The 27,164-nt window shown below is 38.4% G+C and overlaps 1 protein-coding gene across 1 annotated transcript; it reads left to right on the top strand.

Moving 5' to 3' along the window:
• Positions 1 to 4,305: 4,305 nt before the first annotated feature.
• On the top strand, positions 4,306 to 27,163 carry LOC124120418. Its single transcript, XM_048398651.1, has 6 exons — positions 4,306 to 4,474; positions 20,666 to 20,986; positions 21,483 to 21,800; positions 25,114 to 25,377; positions 25,862 to 26,173; positions 27,042 to 27,163. The coding sequence occupies exons 1-6, from the start codon at positions 4,306 to 4,308 to the stop codon at positions 27,155 to 27,157; spliced, it is 1,500 nt and encodes a 499-aa protein (XP_048254608.1). The 3' UTR covers positions 27,158 to 27,163.
• The last annotated feature ends 1 nt before the right edge of the window (position 27,164 follows it).

Below are 27,164 nucleotides of genomic sequence, written 5' to 3' on the forward strand. Positions count from 1 at the left end.
TTTGATGAAGAAAATGGTTACTATGTAAAAGTTCATGGAGTACTAAAGTTGTTAAAATTGCCTGTAATCTTAATATTTATGATGTTATGAATATTATGAAGGCTCCAATGTCCCGAAAGAAGAAAATTGCCCATATTAAAAACGTTCTCGTAAACAAAGATGAACTGAGCTGGAGAACAGAGCTTTGGAACGATAAACATCAATGTTTAAAACTACTTTCAACTACTTGTTGCTTGCATACGCATTTTATATTGATCAAACTGTTATTAAGATCTGTAAAATGTTCTATTTCTTATGTAAAACATAACGAAATACAAATTATTTCATAACATCATATAGTTGTCACTAGAAAATAGTATTAAATCATTATTGTCACATGCAATAATAATACTGTTCGGTATCATTAGTAAACTTTGCAACCACATATTATGTGAAACCTTCTATAAGGGGTAATGAAATTGAATGAAGCAATGGTAAAATCTAACCATATATACAAAATTGTATAGTTTTGGAAATACCAACTATACAAAATTGTATATTTTGGAAATACCAACTATACAAAATTGTAGATTTTGTATATATGGGTATTTTTTCTTGTGATCCAGTGATTGACATCATGATCATCGATCCCCGCAATTGGGATCGATGAGATGTATCAACCCAAGTCAGCGAGCCTGACCACCCGATCCCGATAGTCGCCTTTTACGGCAAGCATGGGTTGCTGAAGACCTATTCTACCCCGGAATCTTCACGTGTCAGAATCGATACAGCTGAAAAATCACAGACAGTAGCGGAAAACATCAATGCAAAGTATATATCAGTGGGATAATTATTGATGAGAGGGACAGCAAGAAAGGGGCAGATATATATGGAAAGAGAGATGTATGTAATGTGACTAGAGTAAAAGAGCACGTGAGATGAATAGATAGAAAGCTAGTTATGATCGTGATGGGTAGAGCAATAGATTGTGAAAACGAAAAAGAGGAAGCAAAATGATAACCCTGTGTTTTCGAAATGTATTCATACTCACAGTCTCGTTCTTGTTTTGATGTTATCACTTTGCTAACATTGGTCAAAGGCTTGAAACTCACACCAAATCTATAAATATACATTAAGCAAATTCCTTACTTACTTTACGTAGGTACTGGTAGGAGATGGGTAATATATAAACGAAACAAACAGCCTTGTAGGTGTCTGAAGGCAGAAAATGACCAAGGCCAGTGAAGATAATACAAACTGTTTAATGATATATTTTGCTAACTGCTACCTTGACAGATATATGTGCCAAGTTCTGTGTAGCCATCATTCACTCACTTACCAGCATGAAGAATCTAACATTCATAATTATCTAATTAATGAATCACAGCAGTTACAGCTAGATTTGAGCAGTCCCTTTAGAATTATATCTAAAATTTTCAGAATACTTATATTTATTTTATCCATTGAACATAAGATGTGTATTGTCAAAACGTAATTGATGCTGCAGGACAATCGTTACGTTGTAGTTTCAGTTATGTTTCCTAATGTGATACTCACTGTTTACAATGTAGCACATATACAATAAATCTCACTGCCAGCCTTGGTCGACTACGCCATCAATGCGATGGTTATGACCAACGTGTATGATAAACTGTCATTCCTCACAACTAATGCCAATAATGTTTCAGTTGTTTACTTGGATAAGCAGTTAAATGTAATGGTGTATTCAAAAAAATAGTATAAGAAGTTGTCCTTGATGCCATTATATACACTTCCGACGTTATTGATTGACATAGTAGCAAAAAATATACCAGAAAATATGTCAAAGTTGCAATTCTACATGAGCACGTTCTAGATTTAGCTCTGTTCTGATAGTCAGGTACTGACAAGAAGTGAGCAGAGTTCAGCAATAAAACTAATCTAACATATATTTAGAATATCATATGAGGAGCCCAGAAAATGTGTCAATGTTTAAACTTGAATCTTAAAAAAACATTTTCTTTAATTGTCTTCTGAAATATAATAGAACTGGATCCCATAAATGTTATGTAATGTTCATTTACAGCAGAAACAGGAAAAGATTAAAGAAAAAAAGAAACCAAAGAACCAAAGAAAATATATTTTATAAAAGATAACCAAATAAGTATGCAGTGATGATGAGCCAAAACTACGCATTTATACAGCAAATAACAAGAACACATTTAGCATTAAGCATGCCATCAACCACGGACCAAAATTAGAATTGGGTCCAGGATGTAGTCACAGCAACAATAATATTATTTGCATGTCAGAAGTTTGAAATTTGCTGATGATAGAGCTGATATATCGAAATATAATTTAGGCGTTGATGGAGTGTGTATTGGTGTCGGTGCAGTGTGTTTTGGCGTTGGTGTAGTGTGTTTTGGTGTTTGTGCAGTGTGCATTGGCGTTGGTGCAGTGTGTTCTGGCGTTTGGGCAGTGTGTTTTGGTGTTGATTGTGTTCTGGCGTCAAGATGGCCTCATCTGTCCACTCTGGGCGCTAAGATGTTATCTGATGGCGACATAGCCACACAGGAGATACAGGAAGACACTCTTCATCTCCTGCAAGATTCATTCTGACAAAGACAGTACCAAACCCACAGTAGCTGGCTGGCTCAAATCTATTATTGCGGGAGGTTATCAACAAACCCAAGACTCCATGCCAATATTCTCATCGTGCTTGGCCCATGAAATCAGAGCTTTACCAACAAATAGTATCCAGTGGTCAGTAGGGTCCACACAACACCTTCACTAACTTTGATATGCCACCCTTGCACACAGGAGAGTTGCTGCGGTGGTGAAAACTAATTTATGTGTTGTTTGGCTGTGAAGTAGACTTCTGTCGAAATCTGAAGGTTTAGTTCAGTGTGATTACTGCCCAAAATACAGGCTTCCTGTAAGTTGAGCTGTCATGGCCTCTCCCGCCTCATGCAAGTTGTCTTGACGCCTGAGATACCTGTTCAAATAGAATTGACCCCTGTCTCCTACTGGAACAACAGGTCAGCAAGGGGATCCCTCAACGATTTCCATCTATCAGCTCTAGAGGTAGAACGTTTGAAGCACTGTCAGGATGATCAGACTAAGAAGCGTTCCCCAGCCAAGAGACCGCTTTGTGAACAGGCTCACGAGCCTAGATAGTCTTCTGCATCTTTCACCTGACTGCATGGTCACCAGACAGAGTACATGATGACTCAATGACAACTAGTCATCTGGGTAGAAGCTGTAAATCTTTACCCTGAGCATATCGAATCCGACCATTGGATTATCAACATCCTATCACGGGGATACAAGATACACTTCCAACCTCATCTAGAGGGGACCAAATTAGTCGCAGCAGAACTGGCCATTGGGGCATTATTAGAAGTATTAGAAGTCCATTCGGAGATTTCAAGACACCAACAACAGCAAAGGTTTTTTACTCTTCCGTTTTCTGTGTCCCAAAGAAGACATGAGGATGAGCATCGACCTCAAGATCCCCAACAAATCTTTTCTAGTTTCTCCTTCCAAGTTTCAGATGGAATCAACACGGAAACTCTGTTCAAGGTTCGGAACAGGAGATTGGCTCATTCGACCTCGCTCACGGATATGACATACAGAGGAAGGTAAAGACTACGTCTGTTCCAGAACTCATTGAGACCTCAGACCCTGGACTCACTCGTACAAATACCACACAACTTGATTCAGGATCTTGATTGGTGACTCACAGAGAGTTGTTATGGACGGCATTCTGCTAGTATTTCCGACACCTGAACATTATTTCTTCATGGACGCATACATATCTGGTTAGGGTGCCCATGTGAACGATCTCAAAAGGATCATTGACATGTATTAATATGTATATACACTTTTTTTTGACACGAAGGGATTAATTTCATAACATTTAGGTCAATAATTTGCGATAGTGTAGCGTGACATCGACTTTTATTGCGATTTGCTAACTCGTCATCGATGTAGTGACGATGGGCTGTTGTGATACATCAGTGGTTACACCCCTAGAAGATGGATCGGTAGTGCTGTGTACAATGACCCTGCATCTTCATGCTGAGGTGTCTACATGCTCTTCTTACTCAAGTTATGAATAGGTTCTTCTCAGATAGTTCTGTGTCACTACCACATTGAAAACTTAAATGTAGGAAGGATCCAGCTGTGTTCAGTTGCTGGCTGGTTCAAATCTATTATTGAGGGAGGTTATCGACAAGGCCAAGATTCCATGCCAATTCCCTCTCCCTATCGGCATTCACCAAATAATCAGAAGCTTTTAAGAAGGAAAAATGTAAAGCGCCTACCAAGAAAGCAGTAAACACCTTAATGGCTCTTCCAGTCATCCCTGACCATACTCCCATTGAGTTGTCTCGCAAAGGCAAGACGACGGAGATGCCTGCTCGACCAGAATTGACCCCTGTCTTCTCCATAAGTTTGCTGGAACAACAAGTCAGCAAGGGGATCCCTCAACAATTCCCATCTATGAGCTCTAGAGGTAGAACGTTTGAAGCACTGTCAGGATGATCAGACTAAGGAGAGTTCCCCAGCCACGAGGCCACTTTGGGTACAGGCTCAGGAGCCTTCTGCATCTATCACCTGACCGCATGATCACCAGACAGAATACAAAAGGATCATAGACATGTACTGATATGTATATGACAATTTTCCCAAAACAAAAGGATGTTCTTGAAATAACGTAGGCACTGACGGACTACTTCCACGTTCCTGGGGAATCCCCTGGGAATTTATTGAGCACGAATACGTACAGAAGCGTTCTTTCTTATCATTTAGACCCTTTAGTCTGGAACTTAGCGTTTTAGTATACATTGAGAAACGTCAGAGGTTGACTTACGATCGTTAACGAATATCCTCGTTACGACCCATCCCAGTGAACAAAACCAAGAAATGCACATCCAAACTATGGTAGTATCGACTCGACCCCTGTCTAGGTTGGCAGTGACTGTCTACAGCAATCTGTGACTTTATAGACGTACATACAGTTTGGCCCTCACTCTATGAAGTTTCATACTCCACTGAACTCAAACAAAGCGAAAGCCAATTCTTTAAAAAAAAACGTGCAGCCTTTTCTCATTCTTTATTTATTCTGATTTAATCGTATATGTGTTTCCTAAGTGATTAGGCTATCAACGTGTATTGGTTGTAGATGGTGAGTGATTCTCAGCAAAAATACAAAAAATGCAAATTTAGGCCCCTATCCTTCAATTTGTTAACTTTAAGGTACTGTGATACCAGCATGCTTGGCAGTAGCCAACATTATCTAATTTTGCAGACAGGTGTCCGATCACTTTCTCAAATGTCTTGATATGCTTAGCAAAAATGTTTTGTCGACTACCAGTTCACGGCTTTCCAGACTGTTATACAGACCCTAAAGCACAACTATCTACAAGATCCAATTCAAGTCAATAATAATTCTGTAATACCAGATTTCTTTAGTCTGAAAATGAGGATTTTTTTCACCTGTAAGTGGGCATCAAAGTTTTTTTCTGGAACTTTCCATAGCACATGTCTTGACGCAACCCACAGCACATGCGTCGGTTACAAAATGTATATAGGTCCATTACAACAAACAGATATATACTGTACAGCAACAGGAACACATGTGTTTGACCAAAAGAAAAACCCAATGGTGTCAATTCACATATTTATATAGACATCTGTCAGTTTAAGAGCTGAAGGTGGTTGTTACACTGGCATTACAGAGGTTAACAAAGGATCACAGAATGTGAAAGACAGTAGGTCTCCTCAGTAGCGAGTATGGCTACCTTGGGCTACCACAGTACGTGTCTGAAAGAATGTCTGAGGCAAGTGGCCCCACTGAGGACAAGATCTTGGGCTTGCGGAGAACTCATCAGGGCTATAATTTCTCAAAGGCTTGGACACAAGGCTTGCTGTTAATAAGGGTAGATATGTTTTCGGACTGAATATGAGATTTATGTGAGTGTGGAATGTGCTTAATTGCCACAGTGATTAAAAGTGTCTCATTCTCATAAGGTAACCAGGCTTGTCACTGCTGGTAACATTGAACGTGGCCACTATTCATTGGCGTTTGACTGAGCCATCAGTGATAATCCATAGTTGATCACTGGGACAAGGAAGGGTGATCGTGTTGGTGGATGTAAGAGTGCATTGGACACATCTTAAGTCTTCCTTGAGGCGATACATCCACTCTTGTCAGGGGCATGGGTGGCCCAGTGGTGTTAGGTGCCACAATTCCCTGTGCATAGTTGCGTCCCTTGGGCATGCCAGAAACCAATGATTGTGTGTTCGAATCTCGGTTTGCTCCGATTATGTTTCTAGGTTTGTCAGCAGCATTCTCGTGGTTGAGGGTATCATCGAAGGGGTAAACGTCTGAGACCTGCATCACTTTGAGCATTCTTCCCACATTAAGCTGACACGCTGCGATATAACCTGAATACTGTTAAAAGCAGTGTCAGTCCCAACTCACTGCACTCTTGTCCTGTGACTGTTGGCCAGTCTAAATACTATCAAGAGAAGCAATGTTGGAAGCACAATTAAGCAAAGCATGAGCCACAACCTTGTACGCACTGATGGAGGACCTCAGTTCGCTCACTCACTCAGGAGAAGGGCATGTAGATAATGTAGCTATCCTATGCAGTGCACCTCTGATTCTGCCTTGTCGTCATATCCATCCAAGAACAGTAACTGAGAACAGATCGTTGCATGTCGTTGGCTGAGAGTCGATGGTTGTTGATGTATAGTGCATCTAGGACACGTCACCTGTTCACCATTAGCTCTGAAAGAGAAACGGGTCCACGATAGAGGTCATCTGCAAGTTTAGTAATGATCGTCTAATGCTGGAGAAAACCTAACACACGATACATGAGCTCCTCAGGTGCTGTTTCAGACCCTGACATGCCCGTGGCTCTTCTTGTATAAACACTGACTCCCTGGAAGGGGTTTACCATGTCACAATATTTCAAAGTGGAGGTTGAACTGGGCCCATAGTGACAACAGCATGAAAAGGCATAAAGATATATCTCTGGATAGACGGGTCAAAAACATTGTCTACAAGCAATGTAACTTGTCCCTTGCCCATGAATAACATTGTGTTTGCCTGTCCGAGCGAAGACATTGTGTTCCATAATTGAGATAACGGCAATTTTGTCAACTTGCAAGGCCTAGATTCCCGAGTTCTCAAACAAAAACTCTCTGCCATAACTGTGAACCTTGTCAACTCCAAGCATTTTAGCTGAAGCAAGATGAATCATGTTTTCTGTTGCGACACTGCCCAGGATAAAGTTAGCAATGATGTCCGTAGAAGGCAAGTGATTGTATCACTTGGAAGTGGACCCTGAATTCACATTAAGGGTGGCTAAGGTCTCTGTGGGCTTACGATGCCCTTGGTCAGATAGACAAGTATCAGTAAAGCCGCTAGTATCATTGCCTGTACGCAAATCGTCAAGAATGTTTACAATATCTGAAGCAGGTAAGTAGGTACACTGCCTTTGAATGTGATTAAGGTGATACATATGGACACACCTTTGTTGAAGCTGAGGTTCTATTCTGGTTAGACGACTGATGGGGAGTAACGTTACAATGAATTCCACATCTTGAAGTGGCAGCCGTCATGAGCTTAATTTCCTCAGATGTGCTTACTTTGTTTGGAAGTGATGTTCACGTGCCTGTGATATCTTCGGTTGAACAGAGGAGGGCGTTTTTTAACATACATCTATGTCATAATGCTGTTTCACCAATCGTGGTTTAACAATTATCGCCATGTGAGGACAATGAAATTCTCAAGCAACGGAGTCAGCTTCTCATATTCCTCAATATTATTGGCTTGGTGTGTAAATAAAGTGTTAGTCTTGATGTTTAAATTGTATATCTTAGAGGTTATGGTATGGCCGATTTCATATCATACCCAATATCAAACCTCGAACCCCATATCAGACTTCTGTGCTTTGGCACTCAGGCTGTTATGTGGTCTTGGGTTGATATGGGGTAAGATAGGAAACAAATTGCCAACATCACTTTTTCTTCTAATTAATAAGAAAAATAATATACATTCTAATTTTCAATATCGATAAAGTTGATGGTATCGACTAGTTGTAAACCGCAAATGATTTACATTTCACTGACTTACAGTGTATCCATCCAGTTTGCTCTGACAATGATCGATAAGTACAATAGATAAAGCTCATTTTAAATTCACAAGGCCTTAGCTTTTTATGTTTCAATGTTCTATAATGATGAGTTTACAAATATTATTAATATATATTTTTTATTATCATTATTATTATTATTATTATTATTATTATTATTATTATTCAATAGCTATCAAATAATATCAAATAAAATAATGTTCTTTGATGTCTTTTTATAAATGTGCATGTATATTGCATTACACATGCAAGTCTTTTGAGCAATCATTAACAGTTTTATCTGTAATATTGAAAATAATAGATATAGTAAATATAGCATTTAGACATATCCACAAGAAATATGTCCGGGGTTGCACTTGCATTCAAATGTAAAAATATTTTATCATAAACAACTTTCTGAATCAGATTTGCTATATTATGTGTGGTAAATAGACTTAATTCTTCAGTTGTAGGGGAACTAACCAGTCAACATGTGATACCCAAAAAAGACGTTGCACATATCATATACATATGGAGAAATCAGTATGGATTTATGTTTATTGGGACAAAGCTCTGTAATCTACTACCATTTCTAAGAGCATGAGGATCAGAATGATGTAAAAAAATAGATGACACTTAACAATAAATGATGGACACATTTTATGAGGAACACAAACTATGATGATGAACATGTTTTGCTGCTGAGTAATTGATTGGTTGATAAATACATAGTAGATTTGCATTTGGTATATTTCTAATAATTGTCAAAATAACAGGAAAACAAAACATAAAACCAGATTGTAGAGGAAATGTTGACATTATAGTTACTTTAATCAGTTGTTTTAATAGGCACATTATTTATTTTTCAATTAGTAGTAAAGGCACGGTTGAATACTAATTATTGAACTGAAGGCCGGTCATTATTTATTTTTCAATTAGTTGTAAAGGCACGGTTGAATACTAATTATTGATCTGAAGGCCGGTCAATGCACGTCCATGTGCTGCATTTGTATCTCCAACTTCATTTTATTGCTGCAACAGTTTTGGACTTGTCATATATAATAACACAAAAGTCTGATGAATGGAGTTTGCATTATTTCAATGACGCGATGTTACCCCAGACTGACTGAATGCCCCAACTCTCCCTGTTTCTTGCGTAGAAAAAAGCTCTAGACAATACTAGTATATAGATTTTCATGGCGTTTTGCCCATAACCCTCCATCATGTCAGTTCGTGTTTTAGTTGCAGATTGAAGAAATGTTTTAAGTCCTAACTAACAATCACTGCAGAACGTGCTAGTTGTGTTTTGGGTGGCTTGGGGCATAGGCAGACAAGACAATCCAGTGATCAATGTTGCGAGCAGCCATCCACGCCGTCAGGTTACGACGACAGGCAATCAACCAAGACTGACCACCAAACCATTTTGTGACCTCTTACTACCAACTAAGGCTGATTGGGAGCAACTCCAACCCTATATCCCCATAGTGGTGTCCATGGTTCTTTTTTCTGGTGGGGAAGGTTTGGTGCTTTTAGAAAAAAAGATGGTGATGGAGTTGCTTCTTCAAATGACCTTTTTGGGCATTCCATGAAAGGTCAAAGTTTAAGGTCACATCTTAGAAAAAAAAGAATTTGGGGGTTACACTTTCTCAAAAGTATAGCTTAAGTGCATTTATACCTTCTGTAAGATGGGAATCTGTTTTGGGAAGATGTTGGCCAAGATTAGTCAAAGATCAAGGTCAGCATTCAGGTTTTTTTGGTAAACGTGGATATAGCATCAAAAATAATTGATCAAGTGCTTTTATCTTTAGTGCGTTTTAACTTTTTGGCTATACCTTCTCTACGCGTGGACCCCGCTTTGAAAAAATTGGTGAAGTCCAGGTCATTATTCATAGTTTCGTTGTCAAACAGGGTCATAATATCAATGTCAGTTTATAAGGCTTGGTTGCCTCCTCAGGCACGGTACACTACACCGCAAAAGCCTTTAACTTTATTTAGCAAAAATTGCCACGGAGCCTCCGAAGAAAGTCCACAGGAATTATGCAAAATGTTTGTGTACCAACACAGGGTCTACGCAGAACTACTGTTGGATCCAGGAACATATGATATATGACTAACTGTTCAATGTGTTTTGTTTTTCATAGTTGAATTGTATTCGTAATACCACACCGTTGTCCTTGACTCTTTTTACTGATACTTTAAGTACAGTAGATTGAACTGGGATGAATTATGAATTACCTATAGATTATACATTGGGACATGACTGTAAGTGTTATCAACCATTTTTGTATTTTTGCATTGTCCAAAGAATTATTTTGTCAGTCATCTTGCAAGTTTAGACTTGACACCAAATACGTTCTCGTCCAATTTAGGAATGACAATTATATTGATGATGATGCATGCATTTTGTGCCGATAAAAGTTATACATGTACACTGTTATGTGTTTCCCTTCACATATGCAGATAGAGTAGATACATGTCTTCACGTTAAAGTCACACGTACGAGGGTGATGACCGTTTATCCGATATAAGGATAGTGGTTTTTTCCAGTTAGCTATTTACTGTCGGTAAAATCCATTTTTTATCAGTTAAGAGGACTTATAATAAAAAATATACGATATACATCAATCTGTTGATATATTTTTTACAGTCAATTTTTGGCACAAAAGAGAGTTAGACAGCAGTTGCGACATTGATGAGAGTAGCAGTAGCACGCAGGTCGACGGCCGTTGTGGACAAGTTACGTGCGTCACCATATTTTTTCAAGTGCACTACTCTCTTGAGACGGACATAATTCAAACTCCTTCAGCACTGACAGCACATCAAACCCTGCGGTAGAAGGGACACAGTTATTTGTGTACCGATTAGATAACTTTCACTGACAGGGCGGGGAAGTGAGGTGATGGTTCACGCAAAACGGACAACACTGTTGTCTAATTAATGATTGGCGTGCTTTGAACCATACATGTTATAGAATTAACCGTAAAACGGTGATATACATCAGGATTGCGAGGAAATGAACACGTTATGATTTTGTCATCAGGGATTATAGACATTCCTGTATAATAGGCTGACTTTGTAATTAGACACAACTTGCTCTGAGACGAGTGACAGTGTATATTCAGCTGACCAAATAAGAAGCGACTTTACTGAATATATTAGTCACTCTAGATATAGCTAGATGCAGTTACAATTATTAACATCATGTAAGTGTATTCTTTACAAAAATATAAATTCGTTATAATAGAATTAAAAAAAATACATAGAATATTGACTTAAAAATATCTTACCGAACAGATTTCTATATTTCATAATAGCAACAGGGCATATACTTGGATTATACATTATACAACATAGATAAAATATGGGACGTAATAAAATCTGTCTATGCTTCTCGATTTTAATCTAAAAGGGGAATGCATTAAAATATTACTTTCGTGTCATAATATTTACTCAAGTTTTGATATATGGATGGAGTGTCATATCACACATTAGCTATGGAATTTGGAGCATCCCCGCACCCAAATATGTCCAGTGCACATGGGATAATACCTTGAATGTAGTACATCAGAACACACCTACAGACTCCAGTGTAGTTTGAGTTTGTTATCGCCCTCGTCTTCGACACTGATTGCTTTAAATTGCTCTTGTGTAGGTTTGAGCACGTGGACCTGGTGTCTAATCGTTGAAATGGTCGTCTAACCAGGCGACAGAGTCCAAGTGCTCTAACCTTGTTAAACCATGGCCAACAATCAAAGGACCTTAGCACTTAAAATGTTGAAACAACATAATTTGATAATCTTATTTAAAAAAAAAGATGTTCAAGAACTCGATGCTTAAAGGTTAGAACATTAGGTGAGTCTCCCCTGCACGATGCTCGTGTTATATTTTCTCCGTGCATTTGGCACGTGTATCTCGCTCTTTGCCGACTCGGGTTATGAAATGCACGTCACGGGGCAGGTATACAAGTCAGATTTGATCAACTTGAGCACATTTATCAATAAAATTAACAGTTGTTGTCATATTGATGGGACTATTATGAGCAAACATGGCTCTGATTATGAAAAAAGAATAAATCCACAAATATACCTGTTCATAAATGGATAAGTTATTAGCCTTGATATTAGTAAGTATGTCATTGTTAATTCCATATGATTTCTTCCATTACGATTGTAAGCCTTCAGTACAGACTTTTTTTCCGTAAAATTAGTCTGTCATCAAGGTAAGGTAAAGGGAAAAGAAAGTTTCGTCATTACCAAATGGTGTTTAACTCAAAAATCTGTTATTTAATACAAGGTCATTGAAACAGAAGCCATGGTCTAAATATCATTAGTGAACAACTTGCTGCAACACGATGAAACATGGATGGAATTCAAATTTCAGTATGAGGGAGGTGATGAAAAGTGAAACTAACACGTCTATAGACTGGATTATTGAAAATTTGAAAGGCATTATTATGTTGAGTTATGTTTTTTATAATGACTTAACCAATGCTGCCATTTGGTCCGCCTTAGCATCATCTTGCAAAAGGTTATTCATTCCGTTTATGATACGTGTAGACCTCAAATCTATTTATCGCATGCGTACACTAGTCGCTAATCGTTCGATGAGAAGCATTAATTTTTATCATCACATTGCGCATTAACCTGAAAATGTATCTTCATATAAAGGATAAATGAAAGGTTGTAAAAACAGAGCTAAAACAGAGAATGGAGACCTACACATCGAAATTTACATATTCCGTCAGTACCGATATAGTAAAGCTCAAGTTCGATAACTGGGAATTAAGTGATAATGAACCTCAATTAGTGTCAGTCGCATCAATGGCTCAGACGCATCGTCTGCAATTTTACAGCTTAATTCACTGAGAAATAGATACACACATCAATGGTATTAAAAGTGTTTTTTTAATGTGATCAAACTTTACCCCTGACGAACAGATAAACGATGATTCATGTACTATTTAATGTATTGTAACTGCTAAAAGTTGTTTAGAAAAATCAGTCACTTCATCATATCACTGTGAATGGTCCTCTTAATAAAGACCCTGTTGTCTCATGGATTTCAACATCTATATTCATCCCATGAGACGTTGCTGTACAGAGGATAGAACCTTTATCGAGCAAGTGATACATTTCACATTATACGTTCGCATGTACATATTAGGCTATGACTAAACACAATTCAACTTATGCAACAAGTATTCAGTAACAGCAATTACTCTTTGTTCAACTATTATATCTCAGTTTCCTCTTACGTGTGACTTATCCCCTTTAACACTGAAATACACATTGTCATCATCACTTGGTTTACAATCAATTCGTCCATCACATTTGCTTATTTCTTTCTTTAATGTTGCGGTATAATTGTCCAATGATTACAAACGTCCACCCCATATGAATTAACTGCATGAGCAGTCAGGACATACCAGTTGCAGTCAAAGTAGGATTAAAAAGCATAGTCTATCTGATCACGGTAAAAGAATCAAGGTAATGATGCGTTCAGGGACCTGTCGCCAATATTGAAAGAACGTTAAATTAAAGCCCAACTTACTGGGAATTCAAATATCCTAAAACCAAGAATTTTGCTACGAAATTGATTTGAGCGAACCTACCGTCAATCACGCGAGCAAACATTTGAACTCCCTTTCTTTCAATTGGACTTTTGTGACAGGCGTTCGAGTTCCCTTCAATCCCTGACATTGTTTTGTTATCAATGTATACGCAATATGCAATACTCATTTATTCGGAATTTCAAGATCTGAATAGTCATTCTCCCTACCACACCTTGTCATGGAAATCAGTTTCGTAATTATTGTTTACATTTGCAATGTTGTAATGCACATGATTTTTTGTTAATAATGAAATTCATTTCAGGTGAGGCATTGGTATAGGCTATTTGCATTCCGCTTCCAAATACTGTTTTATTCCGCATAGCACCGTCTGCATTAATGTAATTCATACTTTAGGTAAACATATTTTTTATACATGTAGTCTAGAACGGAAGTGACTGTTCATATGGTGTTATGGCCGTTACATAGCTGATGAGAATGGCATGGCTCATATTGATGCCAATATCAAATGTATTATTCAGCAGGCATATACGTCTCCTTAGTCACCTGTTCAGTTTCCTCTGAAGTGTACTTAACCATAGACAGGGACCACATATCAGAAACAGCAGAAATAGCCTCAGCAAAAATGAGTGCACCCAAACCCTTCTCCCTCTTCTTTTTCCATTTCCTTACGGAATATATTTACTTTCCCTTCTCGGGGAATTAGAGCTTTAGTACCTGTTACAAGGATGATGTTCAAGTATCCAGATGTAAACGTTTATACATATTTGGAAAAAAAATTGCTAAATGGTGTGAAAATATGGTGTACATATAAAAGAGTGAGTTAAATGTAACGTCGCATATAGCGACGAGACCAAGCTAATACATACACAGTTTAGTTATTTATGCAATGTCATGTTAAAAACAATTTACGAAACATATTTGAGCATACTATATTTAAAAGCAGTTCATGAAACATATTTGAGCATAACAATATAGTTTAAAACATGGGCTATAGGTCACCAGTAACCAAAGCTAGGCCACCTCGCTGGGGATCAAGGGAACTTACAGTACATCTGCTTCCTGCATGATACCCCAGCAGGATTTACGTCATCACTTTAGCCACTTGTGGTTGTGCGCAATGCTAGCCAATATTAAAAAAATACTCAGCAATGAGTTGGCTTAAAATCACTGGTTGATGATAGTTACATGGATTATGATAGGATTACGTGTCACACAGGGGGACAATTACTTTACAGTACTTTAACCCCCTGGACAGAGCCTTCAATAAAGTCAGTTGATCATAACATCACACCAAATTTAAAAACAAGCTTTTATTTATTTACATACATATTTAAAATTTACTATACAGACCAATTTCTTTCAAATAGCTGATGATAAGATGCCCGCTGACACGGGAAAAGAGATCTTTCAGATTTACGCTTTGATAATGTGAATCCCTTGCGATTGCAAAGTCCACATAGTCAAGCAATATATGCTTGACGGTGAACCTTTATTCACAAGTGATAAACTTAGGAGGTTCGTCCTCATCTGTCTTAAGCAGATATTCGTGTGTAAACCGACTGTGGCCAATACGACATCGTCGTAAAACGACCTCGTTATGTCTTGACAGACAACCCAAGGAGGTATAGCCGATTGTTGGTTTTAATTCGTCAAGTTTATTGCTTCCTACTTGCACCTCTTTTGCATGAGATCCCGAGTATAACATTTAATGGTTGGTTTGAAATCACTGTACGGGATAAGTAATGGAGATGACGGTTTGTCATGAGCTGCTTTAGCTCCAGCATCAGCTTTGGAGTTACCTATTATGCCTACATGACTTGGTAACCAGCAAAAGACGATGTCACATTGGCCAGAAGAAAGATCATTGAAAAGTTCTTAAATGTCTAGAATAATAGGGTGATATGATGAGGCATTTTGAAGTGCCAATGAATCAGAGAAGATGATGAAAATTTTAGATTGGTTTTGTTGTTGAATATAGGTCAAAGCTGTTAGGATAGCTTTGGCCTCAGCAGTAAAGATAGAAATAGAATCTGGGATTCTTGAGGAGACTGTTCTGGATCCAATGACGATGGCACTAGCAACTTTGCCACCATCCTTGAACCCGTCTGTAAAAATCGACCTGTTAGAATTATATTGAGTTCACAATTGGTTGTAAGCTTGTTGATAAACCAAAGGATATGTTTCGGATTTGTTTAGTTGGGCTTGAGTGAGGTTTACCTCTGGCTTCACCATCTGCCAGGGAGGAGAAGACGGTAAGGTGATATTATATTTAGATCTATTTTAGCTGCAGTGATGTGAGATTGAAATCAGATTCTAAAGGGAGGAATCAAGTTGGACAAATTTTAAAACAAGTTTTCATATTGAGGGTAGGAAACGCACTTGTATGTTGGATTTGATTTATTGGAATGCAATTAAGCAATGTATTGCAGTGAAAGTTTAATGCAGCGCTGTTCCATTGAAGGTTCATCAGCCTCCATAGCCTCGTAATTGCTTTTGCAGGCTCCACCATAGACAATGGAACCATAGTCTAGTTTAGAGCGTATTAATGTATTAACGATCTGTACAAGTGGAAGAGGGTGGTCTGATCCCTTCCCCACTCGGAACTTGAAACGACTTTTAACAAATCTAGAGCTTTCAGGCACTTTGCCTTTAGATATTTGATGTGTGGTAAGAATGTGAGATGATGGTCAAATATGAGGCCCAGGAATTTGACCTCCTCTACTACCTTGATAGGATTACCATATACAACTGAATCTGGATGCTTGTGAGGTTTGTATTTACGACAAAAGTGAATACAGTTTGTTTTGGATTTAGTAAATGTGAAACCTTTCTCGTTCGCCCATTTCAGAATTTTAGAGCTGTAGCTGTCTATTGTATTCATATTTTTACCACAAGAAGAAATGTTGAAATCGTCCACAAAAAGTGAACCATCAATGCTATTGTTTAATACTTTAGTGAGACTATTAACTTTGATGCTGAAAAGCGTGATTGATAGTATGCTGCCTTGAGGGACACCCTGATCTTGATCGAAATTATCAGACAGGGTAGATCCCACTCGTACTTGAAATTGACTGTTGTATGAAAATTGAGATATGAACTGAAGTAATCTGCCCCTCAATCCAAATTCATGCAAATCTTTTAAATTACCATGTTTCCACGTTGAATCATATGCCTTCTCTAGATCGAAAAAGATTGATACAGTATGTTGTTTGTTGACAATGGAATTTTTAATGAACGATTCTAAACGCACCAAATGGTCAATGGTACATTTCTTTTTTCGGAAACCTCACTGGATGTCACTCAGGAAGTTATTGGTCTCCAGGTACCAGACTAATCGATCGCCCCATGGTTTTACAAACACAGCTAGTTAATTATATTGGACGGTAATTGGATGGATCCGTATGATCCCGTCCAGGCTTTGGAATAGGAATAATAATAGCATTGTGCCACAAAGGAGGAAAATTTCCGGTTGTCCATATTTCATCAAATAGTCCTCACCATTATCAGAGTTAAAATTGACTTTTTTCTTTTCCTGCAGTTTTGAAACCTCTCAAATTGAGGATTATAGTTAGATTATGAGGAATGTTTTGCTAAAGTGTCACCAAGTTTGATGGCAATTTCGGATTTAGTAGTTAAAAAAGTATTACCATCTTTGAGATGGTGAACTCCAGATTTGGATCCTTTGCCCTTAATCTTCAACTATATTCCACACCTTGGACATTGGTGTGCGGGAATTGATTTTGGATACAAAGTTCCTCCAGGATTGACGTTTATTCTGCTTAAAGGTACGTCTCGCTTTGGCGCCCGTGATTTTAACGTTATTCAAGTTGTGGACAGTTGGATGTGGGCGGAAATATTTCTCATCTTTCTTCCTATTTTTTCAAGCTTGTTTACAATAATGTTCAAACCATGGTTTAGGGCTAAGGATTATGCCCTGCTTCACCAGGATAGAAGAACCTCCTGTGGCTTTATCACCAGGATGGGAAAAAGAGTTGTAAGAACTGTACTGACGGATATCAAATAGATCTGTGTGTTTTAGATATGTTTCATGGAGACAAAAAGCTGATGGTTTAAAATCTTTAAAAGTTGTATTTCATTAAAATTCTTCTTAAGACCTCTACAATTCCGTTGTATTATGTTTTGTGGATTAATGGTTGTGCTTTCACAGGTGAAATGTTAGGGGAACGTGAGGAAGACTTCGTGGTATCAGTTTAGTGTGGATATGGAGTTACCTCCGTGTCCAGAGGACCAAAGGAGTTATGGACCTCTACTGGGACCTCTAAAGGAGAGGTGGCCTTTTGTGTTTGCAGCTTTTCTCTCAGCTGCTTCTTTTTCAATAATTTCTGTTCCCCGTTTAACAGTTTAACTGGTTCTTGTTCTTGTTCTGATTCTGATTTTGGTTTAGGACATTTTTTTACAGTTTTCTTCTGTTTTGGAGGAGTCACAGACGAAGATGTCACAGCTGGTTTAACGAGTGAAACAGTAGGAAGTGGCTGGACAGATTTTACCCATGTCAGATCAGTACAGTAGTGACAGGAGTATGAGATACAGTAGCAGTGTAAGAGAGAGAGGAAGTGGTTGTGGGAAGACCAACAACCCTCTTCTTAGCTTCGAAACATTTTGTTCTTTTGACTTTAATAATTATGGGACTTGCGTTTCCCCACAGGACAGGATTTTGCGGAAGCCATATGGTTCCCACCACAGTTTGCACACTTCACATCCTTCCTGAAGTCAGTAGCCTCGTGTTTGTCACCACAGCGGTAACAAACAGCAGAGGCATGGCAGGACTTGGATCCATGTCCAAACGCTTGGCAGGTGTAGCACCGGAGTGGATCGGGGATATACACCTCCACTCCGATGTTACAAGAACCAGCTTTGATCGATGGAGGGATAGTTGTTCGGGCGAAAGTGAAGAGGTAGGTGTTGGTCAGTCGGACCACACCATCCCTCTTTACAGTGAATCGTTTGACAGCTGTCAGGTACCGATATTACAGTTACAACAAACTGAAAGACCACCTTTGTTTTGTTTAGAACATTGTGTCTCAGTTCGTCACTCGCTTGGGGCAAATCTATGAAGTGGCAGTAAAATGTTCCCTTTTTCTCACATGAGTATTTATGAATGACAGCTTGAAATGTCAGCATTTCATCTGTTGATGAATAGTTTGCTAAAAAGCCATCTTAGGTCTCACTTATTATATTGTAAATTTTGCACCATTTTTGAAGCCATTCACAGAAGTGAATATTTTGCACAATGTATCCCTAAGTGATGTACCCATGTTATTGTTTCTATCATGTTTATAGCCAGCTGAAGGAATGAAGGAAAACTGATATTTTTACCCCAGCTGCAAATGATTCACAAAATCGGAGTATGTAAAAGTTTGCAAGAAAACGCTTTATACTTCAATGGGGATTATTATGTCTATTCAAACCTTCAATGTTCCACGACAGTATTGATAGTTTCTTGGGATCACCATTTTCCGAGCCACTGCCTTCCCATCAGTCGCCAGTGTTCGGGAACTTTGGATCGCCCTCCACTGCTGTCTTGTTGCCTCATGTGTCACTAACGTTGCATCTGTGTTTGTTGACACTGGCTTCTTGGCAGAGTCTGACCTGTGGGCCCTGACCTTTGGGTTCCGATCTAGGGAATTTTGAGTGTTTACGATATATCATTCCTGTCCTGATCGTTTTCACAGGCAGCGCCTTCAACGATAAGTCTGTTTTGACGCATCTTGACCAGAGCTAGCTGAAACCATTTTGAACGCCTGTCCTCGCGTACCCTGTGTGTGTAAACCTTCAGTGACACACTGACACAGTGATAACTGAAGTAATTGATAAACTTTCCCTTTTGGCAGGATACGCTTACTTTTTCATCACTATTTGATACTAATTCATAAACAATTCATAATTCATAATAATGATGAAGTCAGAATCGTACAATCGACTTCGCTTTTAGCAGATATTTCTTGGGAATATGGAAAGGGTTTTGTCGCTTTTATTGACACAAAAACAGTACTTTATGCACTTGATGGCATGACGTTAACAATGATAAGTGATTCATATTGCTGATGATTTAGTAGTGTACATATCGATAATAGCTTTAGAAATAGGGTTGGTACTTACTTTTCTGTGCGTATAGTCGCTGTGACTGAACAGGCATTGAAAATGCATCTTACCCCATGTTTCCCCAGTACCCTTGGCGTGAGGCTGTCGTACACACGAATATATCTGCAGTTGAATGTCTGCAAAACGTGAACTGGCGTATTCGGGTGTCTGTTTGGGTGAACATTCTCAGCCAGCTGTGACGTCATAATTATATGAACACGTACTTTGGAATTGTCTTCAAGCTTTTCGGAAATTATATTGCTAGCTGTCAACTCGGTAGTCATTCTTTTAAAGTGTTTGTTGTCTCCTTTCTATCACAGAAAATTTGGACGTAAATATAAGTTGCATGCCCATATTTTCGGTGATGCACGAAGAATGGAGAGCAATCGCAATTATTTTAGGTGGGCGATTTCACCTGGAACTGTCAAAACAAATGTTTCGAGACTGTATTCGCGCATCAGTTGTTAAAAGACTGTATTTTTGCGTTGGTGGTAAAATGTACGTTCTGAGTCTCTTCTGTTTGAGAGATCCGATAAAAATTAATTGCGAAAATATGTTTGTTTCCTTGGACATGAAGTAGCAAAACAAATACCGGAATATATGCCAATCTCAGTTGCAATCTCACTGCCTTTTACCATATTACAATTTCATGGAGCATTTAAACAGAAAGAGAAAAAGTCAAACAGTTCAAGTCAAGGTCAGTGTTTCATGTAATGCTAGATAGTGGTATGTCACTGGAAATGCATTGTTGTATGTAATGATTTCTAGGGAGGATCCAGGTGCTTCTGTTTTAGCAAGTGCTTAAAAGCACAATTTCTGGTTGTTGGCAGAATATGTTAACTGTTAACTTAAAGAATGTTTGTAAAATTCGTTCTTATCGATTTTATAGAGGGCACATACATACTTGCTCCCAACAATTTTTCGGAAAGTGGACGTGCTACATTTACATGCTACACCTACTGCAAGGGATCCGAGAGCATCACCCCAGCCTTGTCTGTAAGCTGGAGGAGGAACCAGACAAAGGTAAAGACTGGAGGAATGTATGCAGTGTCAGCCCCAGAACAGAGACACTGGGACGGGTTCTGGTCCAGTACTCTTGACATCACAGGAGTTGAGAAGACAGATACCGGAGATAGATACTCTTGTCAAATCGTAGAGAAACAGGGCTTCAAAACGGACTGGAGTCAAGAATATATAGTTGGTGTGAATAGTGAGTGTAGTGAAACTAGTAACTGTTGATCATAGAGCATGCTTATCATTCATGTTAATGGAGATTTACTTACAGCTACTATACTTACATTAGAACGGTTATCCATCATGTTTACTGCTTTACAATGAGTGAGCTGCATGTAGGCACCTGGCTTTAGTCTACCTGGAACGGTTAAATGGATTGAACGGTTGTGTTTAAGTAAAGCAAATATATTGACGAATGGCACTGAAACAACAAGCTTGAACATGTGTGATGTGACACTATAAGTATGCTAATTAAGACATATCACTTCATGATGATATAACATTCTAAAATAGCCAGTGGGCTTAACCCGGAAAACAAAAAGAAACAATATCTACAAACGATAAGATATTTCTTTTACGAAAGTATTTGTGTTTCAATGAATTAATTGCCTATTCTAAATGAGCAGGTCGTACTGTTTAATTTATCGGGAAACACCATATTCATAGTATTTGTACATATGCACATTTTGCAGCCCTGGCGGAAGATGACACAAACTACACAGTCACCAACGACGGCATCAAGGTCACGGTTGTCTGGAAGATACCCAACCTTAGTCATAAATTCAAGGTTAGGTCCCCCATCGGTCTGATTTCAATGGAGTCTACTAAAGTCAGCCTTGACCTTAACTACATCTCCAGGATGACAATCGTTGTCATCACCTCAACTGATGATGTTGTCTTGTGGCTTCAGTTCGATAATGTTACAACAGCTGATGCTGGCTCGTACTCCTGCACGAAAATCAGCGATGATGACATAATACCAGGCTGTACACACTTCCTAGTTGTCTCACGTAAGTACCGTACTTCTTGCTATCATTTCTGACTTGTCATCCACAAAGCAGAGTGAAAAGATATTGCTTTTGTAACAGGATGATATTTTGGTGGAATGTTTCATTTTTTTGCGGCAGAATACGTCAAACTTTCTTCAGAATTTTAACATGCAAATCGAAAGTTGGCTTTAAACGTGTAAATTTGCATAGATTCACTGAAATGAACTATCATTAAGTTAATTATGCGTTGCTTTAGATATATCCTTCCAAATATTCATTTAAGGCGCTTGAGATATATGAACAAAAAAGAACTTACAGACGATCTTTTAAACATTTTATGTTCTGAGAAATGGTTAAATGAAGTCAATATCCTGATTTCGTTTTGAAATGAAGTTGATGTGAGCATTATTGCTTACCGGATGTGCATAATCATTTTGTTTACACTAGCGATCACCAGATTCACTTCAATAAGTTCTTCCAGACATCGATAGGTTATAAGTTTGAAGAATTGTGTGCAGAAGTATCAAAATTTGGTTGCAAAATTTACAAAAAAAAAAGAATGTTGATGTTTTGGCTGCGGAATACAACGAAGACTGATCTGATACATCATGTCAAATGTCCCTATCTCTTCTTAAGGAGAGGGCAAGGGTGGCTCAGTCGTCTAAGGCGCCGCGATTCGCTGTGCAGAGTTGCGTCCCTAGGGCACGCCAGAAACCTATGATTGTGGGTTCGAATCCGGTTCGCCCCTATTATGTTTCTAGGTTTGTCAGCACCATACCCGTGCTCGTGGGTTTCACCGAAGTGGTAAACGTCTGAGACTTGCATCACTTCGGGCTTTCCTCCCATATTAAGCTGACACGCCGTGATATAACTTGATTACTGTTAAAAGCAGCGTAAAACCACACTCACTCACTCACTCTTCTTAAGGTCTTATGGTACTCTTTTGTTATAGTTTATGTTCATTACTATATGAACAAACATACTTCTAATGGCAGGGGAAAACGCGGTTTTCTCGTTTGAACATTCTGATAATAAATCTTCTTCTCGTCCGGTTTCACTGCCTGCATTTAAATCTTCGCTATATACACGTCAGCCAATCACTTCCATCTTTATCATTAATTTAAATACAAATTAATTCCCGACAGAAAAAAGGTTATCACCATGTTAGCTAAAAGGGAAAGGGCTAAAGAAAAAAATGGCAGTCCACAGGTGGTGACCTCGTGACGATTTCTTGATATTTTTTACCATAAAAGCAGACATAAGATAGAAGAGTATACAACTGCAGAGCATTATAAGGTGTTGGAAAGAACAACGTGAAATCAGACACAGTGCCTGCCAAAACTTGACAAAATAGGCTGATCATACTGATACATCAACGATGGAACTTCAAGCCACTATTCAGTGGGTGATGTCATCAATTGATGTTTTGGGCAAATGGACATAACTTTCGCTAGCTACTATCTCAGAGATATATCTGTGGAGGAAGTAGATGACTTTTCCATGTCATGTATCAAGAGCTGCAGAGTCACTTAGTCTTAGGCTATGTGTCTTTGGACAAGTGATGGTGTCTCAACAATCCTGATACAAATTGAGCTTGCGAGCACAAGATTCGCCAATGCTTTCGCATTGAGCATTCAGATTGTCATAAGAAGCCCCTGGTAAGTGTTTGCCATAAATATCCCTTGCGTAACATACTGTCACGATAACTATTCTGATTGTTGGACTCATGTTGGTATTTGCTACAACTTGAATACAATCCTCTGTGCGTCAGTACATGGATACTGAGAGGGTTTCGCATATATTTCATTTGTGTCACATACTTTAAATCTGGACAGTTTTGCGCCATTAATTTATTGAAAGTGGCTAATAGTAGCCTTACATGCGTCTGGAACGTTTTGCGACACTCTGTTGATGATGAGTTAAAAAACTTCTTTTGCATGTTTGTTAATTTTAGGAAGTTGGAAGTGTTGTGATGAAATGTGCTGTTGTAGTTGAAAAGGAAGGTTGGAGTAGTGTGTTTATCTGACAACATAGGCCGGCTGACGTGTGTCTTGACTCTGTGTTACGAAAACAACATGACGAGATGTGGCAGGTTAAAGTGAACTTCCCTGAATAGACTAATGACACTAAGTGACAATGTGTAATTAAGGAAACATGATGTGAGGGATTATCAATTTAATCGTGCACTTGCTGGTTTGACAATGTGTGGAACTTATAAAAGAAATATTCCTGTTTCTTGTTGGTCTGAGAAATTAACTGCGTCATGTAACTATTGCGAGTATGTATCACTCACGGCTTTCACAGTACTTTCCTGCTTACAATTTACAGTTATGTTACAATACATATACTAAGGGATTCTTGGACACTCGTTGCTATTCGCTACAACTTGAACTTCAATCATTCGGGCGTCACAAATTGGAAGCAGCACAGGTACTCGGCCACAGAGTAAAACTGTGCATTTTAGTGTGACGATGGGACAGGTGATCAGGATTAGCGAAGAAGGCTCTCACATCTAATCTAGAAGTAATTCGGCGATGTTTTTCAAAAGTCACTAGCTGCACACTCACAGATGTGGGATAAGGGATACAGTTTGTTGTGCCGAGATAATAAATAATTAATATGAATTTGGATTTTCACGATATTAGTATACTTATGTTCAAATATGGGCCCTGCTACTGCTGATGAGGAGGCATTGAGGAATTAAGGACAGATTACTTTGATACTGATGACTATATAGCATATTGCGATTACTTGTTTCTGTCTTTACTGTTTATAATGAGGAAATCGTGTGCGAAACTAAAGTTTGAATTACAATTTTATTAGGATTTGGGTGGAAATAGAACGTTTAGTGGTTCAGGCCCGCCTTTTACTACTACTACTACTACTACTACTACTACTACTACTACTACTACTACTACTACTACAACTACTAGACAGTGGGCGCCCCGGACGTAGAAGAGGCACGTTTTGTGCTATAATCAAAGTGAAGAAGGAAATTACAATAGGTTGTATCAGGATTAGTATATTAATAACATGAATATCCAAATTCATGCAATTTTAAAAGTAAGTGTAACCATGTAACCGTTGACGTTCTGCATACTACATGTACCTCTTGGGAACCTGTGTCAAAATGGATCCCCGCCACTGTATTGCTTGACTAAACTGCATAAGTCAGTTTCTCAGGCTCTGTTGATTATGTGGCCTTGACACCTTAACCTGGCATTGCTCATAATATCAGTCACTGGAATAGGTGAAATATTGCTGACTGTGGCAATAAACAAAATATATACAAACAAGTTAATTATCAATAACTCAAGGCCTATTATTATTACAGACCGACCAATCATTACGGGCATAACGGTGAACGGAACAAGAAATGTGATTGTGAATGAACATGAAACTGTGAGTTTCCAGTGTGACGTACACAGTATACCGCCACCATCATCCATACATGTTCAGCAGAAAGAAACCAACAGCATACATGACGTGGTCATCAAGGACATCAACTGTACTCACACTGGGACGTATGTGTGTGTAGCTCGCAATGCAGTCGGTGAGACCATAGGGAAGGAAACTGTCGCCATCAAAGATGTTATATGTAAGGAAAAGCATATAGTTTCTGCATTAAATATAGATGTTAGAGTAGAATGGGAGATAATCATAATGCCCTTGATGATACGTTATTGATTGTGAACGATTTGATGAATATCTCAAGATAGCTGCTATATTGTTAAATTTGTGAAGGTTTGATTAGAACTTCTATTATAGTTCAACAATTTATTTTGCCTTTTGAGCTTTATTTGTTTACATTTGACAGATTATTAACCTTGTTTGGCATATTTTGCTGAGATAAAATACAAGATCACTTACAAAATAAAATTGTTTGCCCCGTTACTGTCAATATGAAAATATTGAAACATATCTATTCAAAACTATCAAAACCACGATGTAGTTAGAGAGTTAAGCTATTATGGTAATATTAATTCACTGATTGTTTCTGGTTTACCTGTATGTATGAGAACCTTGCACAGTAAACTGATACTTGCTACCTTGATAATATACATGTACTTTGTGAATTTCAGCACAACCAAGAAGGTGTGATTCCTCCGACAAATATGTTGCAATGAGCTACGAGAGTAAAAGTGTTTCGGGGACATTTCTTGTCTGCAGTTACCAGGAACCAAATCATATAATGGAATACTTGGACAAAGGCGTCAATGTCATAGATATGTCGGACAGCGGCCGACACAAACTATCCAGGGACGAGGGTGAACCTTTCTATACGTTCACGTTTTCCATCTCAAGAATGCAAACGAGGGACCTTGGAACCTATAAACTCTCTGTCGTCAATGAGAAAGGAACACTGGAGCTTTTTGTTCAACTTTTTGACCAAGGTCAGTGCACAAATTGAAATCCTAATATGAGAACTTCCCCAATATGACTTCAGTACGTTATGCTTGTTTAACGATGCAACTCAATTACGTACATGTTTGCAACACTGGCATCTATCAATGACTAATACTAAGATTTGAGACTACCATGGACTTACTGTGGAATGACTTTTGACCCTGATGCCTGTTCAACAGCATACCAATAGTGAGGGCCGGTATTAACCCTGTCTACTGCAAGTATGCAATATGTATGTTTAAGGATTTAAGGAATTATCAAATATAACCTAGTTTAATAATTTCAAATTGTAACACACTTTATTCATATATAGTATTTCACCTTTGTCATTATTATACACAGATATACATTTCCTCACTCATGGATTCACCTTTGTCTGTCTATACTCGTGTCCTGGGAACTCCACATAATACATTTTGGGTCTCCAAAGCCTGAACATGGGGGTCCTGTTCTGGCGTCAAGTGGCATTTGATGTCCAATAAGTTTAATGATGTCACACCTATCGTTACACATGCTCGAAAGGCTTTGTGTGTATCGCTCATTAGAACAGAAATGTCAGTTATACACATATGTGACATGCAATCTACAACTTTGATACATTTTATTATTCAAACAGTCATTATATCTGTACCACACGACTAACATTGTAAATTATTTGCATCAATTCTCAATGTGTATTGATTGCTTGTCGCAGCCATGACCAACTTACGACAATTTGTCACAACACTCAACTGCAATCCCAATGTTAACTGTGATTATGAACGACCACCTGTATGACCGCTGAGTTTCAAATATGTTTATGAAAGACATCCTGCTAATGACAATGTTATCCACTTCCGTTTTCTGTACATGCAGGTACAACTATGACCAACACAATCATCGTCATCACGAGCTCCGTTACAATTTTTATTGCTGCAGTCTTCATCACTGTGGCTATTGTGGCATTCGGACGACTGAAAAGTGAGTGTTAACATTTCC

Source organism: Haliotis rufescens, unplaced genomic scaffold (assembly GCF_023055435.1).
Source record: "Haliotis rufescens isolate VD_foot unplaced genomic scaffold, xgHalRufe1.0.p SCAF_18, whole genome shotgun sequence".
Lineage (NCBI taxonomy): Eukaryota > Metazoa > Mollusca > Gastropoda > Lepetellida > Haliotidae > Haliotis > Haliotis rufescens.

Excerpts from the sequence above, each read along its gene's own strand:
- LOC124120418 (XM_048398651.1), top strand. The coding sequence starts at position 4,306 with ATGGCTCTTCCAGTCATCCCTGACCATACTCCCATTGAGTTGTCTCGC. Across the intron at positions 21,801-25,113 it reads ACACTTCCTAGTTGTCTCAC|ACCGACCAATCATTACGGGC; the intron begins GTAAGTACCGTA and ends TTATTATTACAG. Across the intron at positions 25,378-25,861 it reads CGCCATCAAAGATGTTATAT|CACAACCAAGAAGGTGTGAT; the intron begins GTAAGGAAAAGC and ends TGTGAATTTCAG.